Source organism: Apteryx rowi, unplaced genomic scaffold, assembly GCF_003343035.1.
Source record: "Apteryx rowi isolate R43461 unplaced genomic scaffold, aptRow1 scaffold_7, whole genome shotgun sequence".
In the NCBI taxonomy this organism is placed as follows: Eukaryota; Metazoa; Chordata; class Aves; order Apterygiformes; family Apterygidae; genus Apteryx; species Apteryx rowi.
In genome coordinates this window covers 5,660,392-5,665,637 of record NW_020450982.1, presented here as the reverse complement: position 1 = coordinate 5,665,637, position 5,246 = coordinate 5,660,392, and the positions used below count along the sequence as shown (strand labels likewise).

Sequence of the window (5,246 nt, the reverse complement as noted above, 5' to 3'; positions counted from 1 at the left end):
CACAACACCCACCCGGCGGCAGCGACGAGACCACCCACCTCTCGCCATGCCCACCCAGAAACGGCCACAGCACCCCCTTCCCTCCCACAGCCTTGTCCCCGTGCTGCCCCCCCACAGCCCCTCGTGGGTCCCACACAGATGGTCTCCTCCAAAGCTGCTGGGGCCAAAGGCACRGTGGGGATGGCGTTTAATTCTCATCCACAGTTTTTTTCTGGCTTTCTGCTCTCCGATGCCCTTCTCTTTGCAAAGATGGAGCCAGCCCTCTCCCTGGGCAAGCTCCCAGTGGCCAGGCTGGGGCTCAGCTCCCATTTGCCCCTATGGTAGGGGCAGCTCCTGGGCTGCACCCCGGGGTGCTGGGGAGAGGGACACCCCCTGCTAAGTCCATTCGCAGAGGTCAAGGGAGGACAAAAGCTATTGCCGAGGGGGGAATCTGCAGCGTGCTCCAGCAGGGCAAGAAATTCCCTTTGCCCCCTACCAAACATCTGCTTTTGGCGCTCACTGCCTCCCCCCCTTCTCCAGTGCATTTGGGGTATCTCTGACCCCTCCAGAAGACAGACAGGTTCTTCTCCAGGGAGAATCGGCAGCTCTTTGAGAGCACGACGGCTGCGCAGGGCGCTGGGCTGTTCCGGTTAGGAATTAACCCGGCCTTCCTTTGAACCAGCYCTCGGCGCTATAAATCAGGCAGGCCCATTCACCACCCAGGGCTCTGCCCTCCCCGGAGCTCGCCGCCCCAGCCCCTTGGCCCTGCAAACACCCTGGGAGAGCCAGGAACAGCTGCCAGGTGTCTAGAGGTAACTCAACACTAGCAGCTAGCCGGGATTTCAAAGCCTCCGAGTGGCTAATTACTTTGGAGGAGCCTAATTGAACATTTCCACAGTCGAGTCCAATTTATGGGGTGACACGGCCTCTTCCATCTCACAGGCAGGGATGTGGGTCGGTGGTAACCCGGGGGCACAGCCAGCACCCCCCCCCAAGCCAGATCCCAGCCCACAGGAGCCAGCAGGAGCACACTGGGTTGGAGCTTCCCCCAAGGCAGGACAGGGGATCCCGCATTTTCCTTCAGTGACCCAGGCTGCAACCCCATCCAGGCTCAGGAGCTCCCCCACTGAACGGCTGTAACGCTGCCCTGAGCGCCAGTGCAGAGCCTGCTGTGCGAGGGCAAAGCRGGGCTGCCCCCCTACCCTTCTGTGGGGGCACCAGGCCCTGATGGGAATCGCTCCCAGTCCAGCCCACCAGTGCCTGCTTGGTCCCTGGCTTCAGGAAGACTGGACCCATCCTCCCAGTCTCTGCTCAGCCTGCGGCAGGGGCAGCCTGGCATGGGATCAAGCTCTGCTCCTGCAGGGCTGGGATCTCACCTGGGTGAGATGTTTTGGCTTGGAGCATCACCAACCCACATCCCTCAGTGTCTAGACAGAGACGGGTGTGTAGGTACAGACTGCCTTCAAAGGTCATTGGAGGTCTCCTGGGGCCTCCTGTCTCTGAGCTGAAGGGTCGGCAGGGACCTCTTGGCTCAGGGGTGACAGGCTTGGCAGGATGGGACAGGACTCCCTGGTGCATATACCCTGCCCCTTAGACACCCCACAGCACTGTCTCAGGGCTGGGACAGACCATACTCTTGCAAGTGGTGGCTGAGAAAATCCAGAAGACGACGAGATGCTCAGGATACAACCACGCAGTCTGGGAAACTGTCCTGCTCCCCAAGGCAGCCTAGTGCAACCAGGGCCTCCTGCCACCAAATAACATACTTGCCCACTGCAAAGGGACAGGGGTCCAGAGATCAGGGAGGGACCCAAGGACACCAAGGGATGCTTTGATCTCCCCAGAAAATGCAGGAGCAAAGGCCAGCAAAGAAGAGCTGGCAGGGAAGAGGCAGGGAAGAGGCAGTCACCCATGGATGGTTATGGGGAAGGGAGGCAGCCCCAGAGCTGCTACGTGGGACTGGAAGAGCCACTGGAAACTAGCAAGTCCTTCCTTCCACATCTTGACCTATGCAAGCCCCTCAGGGACGCTCCAGGACTAAAGTCACCAGCCGTGCCATCCTTGGTAATGCCAACAGCCTCCCCAAGCACACTAGGACTGTGCCACCCAGGAGCCTGGCGCAGAGGAGCCTGTCCAAACCCCCCCACAGCTCCTGGGGGCAGAGCCCGCAGAGCGCTGCCAGCGCCATGCCCCTGCAGCATCATGAGCCCTGCCCAGCCCTGGGCACTGCTCCGCCGGGGGCCTGCAGGGAAGCAGATGTCCGAGAGGGGGGGTCCGTGCATACCCCAGCCTGCCCATCAGCCAGGAAGAGGCAGGACACCCCAGGTCAGCAGCGTGCAGGGCACAGGGCAAAGATCCAGCTGGGCTCCCAATGCCCAGGAAGATGCCCTAGCCACAAGAGCCAGTTTCTCAGAGAGGCTGCACGGCCACCCCATGGCACATGTGGTGCCGTGCCACAGGAATATCCTGCTAACAGCGGCCAGAGTCCCTCCTTGCCGTACCCAGGCGAGCAGGGAAGCATGGTGTGGAGCAGAGCATGTCTGCAAGAAAAGCCAGGAGTCTGGGCACTTCCAGCCTTGCCTTGCTGAGCTGTCTCCATGCCCAGGCTTGGCCCCTTCCCCACACCACTCTCCACCCCARTGTGCCATGAGTCCCACTCTCTCACCACAACAGGCGCAACTACAACCACCTCCCTGGTCTGGCTGTAGTGACATTAAACACTAGCCCCTTGCAAGCATGGCAAGGGCTGGGGTCACCCCCACCAACCCCCAAAAGACAATAAAGAAATACAATGGAGCCAGAGCCGTGACCTGGAGCAAGGAAAACAGAGAGGGAGTGCTTGCCTCCTCCAGTGGCCACSGTTCAGGCGGCTCCGCTTGGACCAGGAGGTATCACTGGATTTCTTTGCTACRTGTTGCAGAGCAAAGGGGTGATGGAGACAAGGTTGGGGGGCAAACACCCCTCCTGGGGTGGGGAGCAGGTGGGGACTGCCCTGGCATTCCTGGGCATGGATGCATGCATGTGTGTGTGAGCAGCGAGGGAGCACAGGGCCTTTTTTTTTTTTTTAAATAATAAAAAAAGGGGGTGGGAGAGCAAAGTTGCTTCTATTGTTGAACCAAATCCAAGAGTAGCTGAGGACCACACAGGGAGCAGGGCGTGGGGGAGGAGGCAGCGCTCCCGCACAAAGATGGCTGACACCCCTCCGCTGAGCAACATCTGCCCCTGCACAGCACCCCGCCGGCTCCGGCACAGACCCCGGGGTGGGAAAGCCCAGCCCGAGCCTGCAGCGGGTGGGAGCCGGGGCCCAAGAGCGGAGGCGACACAGGGCGCTCCTCGCCTGGACCGCTGGGAGCGGAAAGTTCCCAAGCGGGAGGGAGGCGAAGGAAAACTAAACCCCAGCGCTGGAAAATGCTGCCGTCCAACGAGACGGCAGCAGAGAGGGGAGAGAAAATCCGCGCTGAACTTATTAATAACAAAGGAATCGTTTTTTATCAAATGTTTCCACTCGGAAATGAGGATTTGCTCCTGTCTGACCCTGCCTGTTGGCTGTTTGTGCTCTAAACAGACTCCTTTTTTGCCTCTTGGCAGGAGTACGTGACCTGTGCCAGGCTTTAACTGACAGCCCTGCAGAGGTACAGCTCTCTGCCCCCCAGCGCAGGACTGGGAAAGGCCACGGGGGATTTTCCTATCGATAATCGAGCAGGGTCCCAGCGGTGAAAGCTACACCACTCTCACCGGGAAGGAGCGCAATTACATGTGGAGATGCAGGCATTCGCCCAGCAGCACTCACCATCCCCGCCACGCACAAGCGCGCCCATGGCACATAGGCATGCACCTACCCGCGCGGGGACACAGCAGCACCTTCACATGCGTGGAGCCGCAAAGGGGAACACAGCATGCCGATCCCCGCGCTTGCACACGCGGCACCGTGCACCCCCGACTACCCGCAGGCRGGAGACCTCCACCTTTACGCAGCCCCAACCCTGCACACGCATCCCCGCACACGGACAACCTGCACGCCTGTCACCCGCTGCTCGAGCTGTCACCTGCCTCCCAGGAGCAGCCGGAGGATTTTAAAGCAGCAAACACTTGTCAGGAGCGACCGGCAGCTGGGGACGGACACGCGCCTCCGTGCCTAGAGCTACGCGCCGGCAGCGGTGGGATGGAGGACAAAGCCGGGAGCCGGCCCGGGGCTCCGCGCTGGCCAGCTGTGCCAGGCAGCAGCGGCCGGACGATGCTCCCGAATCCGCTCCTGCCGTGCCTGAGGGACACCCGCTCCCGAATCGGCTCTGCCGCGCGCCCCGGAGGGGCCGTGCTTACCTTCCACCCAGAGGTGCTCTATGTCGGTCTCGATGGAGGCTACCCGGAGCCCCACGGCCAGCGCCCCGAACACCAGCAGCCCCACGAAGAGCACTTTCCCGCAGTGCCGCTGGATCCGGCAGCCCAGGGCGAAGAGCAGCATTTGAAACCGGGCCCGCAGCCACAGCGGGGCCTTCTGGCCCACGGCCCTGCCCTGGGGAGAGGGCAAGGATCAGGCTCGGAGCAAAGGGGACCCCCCCGCCCGCTCGGGGTGACCCCGCGCCCTGCCCTGCCGCCGGCCCCGGAGCCCCTCCGTGGGGCGGGATGTCCCCAGCAGCCACGCGCTCTCCGGGCGGCCGCAGAGCGGGGCTGGGGGGAAGCGCGGACTCCGCACAGCGCAGCCCCCAGCCCCGCTGCTTCGCCCAGCTCCCCCCAAATCTGAGGCAGCGCCCACGGTGCTGCAAGTAGCAACACTGGGGGGGGCCGGCGGCAGCCCCAGCAGGGAAGGGAGGGGGGGCCCCAGGCTGCTGGGAACAGGGCCACCCCAAACAAGCTCTGCAGAGCCCAAGCCTCGCCGGGGAGAGCAGAGAGCCCTTCCACAGACCTTAATCTCACTCTGCAGACCCCACACCTCCTCCTGCAGACCCCACAGCTCCGCTCGGGGAGCCGAGAGCCTCCCCGCAGACCCCAGGGCTCCCCTCGGGGAGCCAAGGGCCGCTCCGCAGACCCCGAAGCTCTCCCTGCACGCCCAAATTTCTGCCCGGGGAGCCGAGAGCCCCCCCCCCGCAAACCCTGAACCTCCCCCTGCAGACCCCACACCCCCCCTCGGGGAGCCTGAAGCCCCCGAAGGTCCCTCCGGAGCCCCCAACGCGCYGCTGCAGACCGGCGCCGCTGCAGACCCTCCGCGGAGCCCCCCGGGGACCCCCCAGCTCCCTGCGCAGGCGGCGAGGCCCCCGCGGGCCCCTCGG

General features: G+C 63.4%; 1 protein-coding gene across 1 annotated transcript in view; it reads right to left on the bottom strand.

Moving 5' to 3' along the window:
* The window catches only part of PTCH2 (patched 2), a 25,353-nt gene that overhangs the window by 18,799 nt on the left and 1,308 nt on the right, over positions 1 to 5,246 (bottom strand). The window contains exon 2 of the mRNA XM_026086674.1: positions 4,300 to 4,492. Coding sequence (XP_025942459.1) covers positions 4,300 to 4,492 — 193 coding nt within the window. The remainder of the gene's footprint in view (positions 1 to 4,299; positions 4,493 to 5,246) is intronic.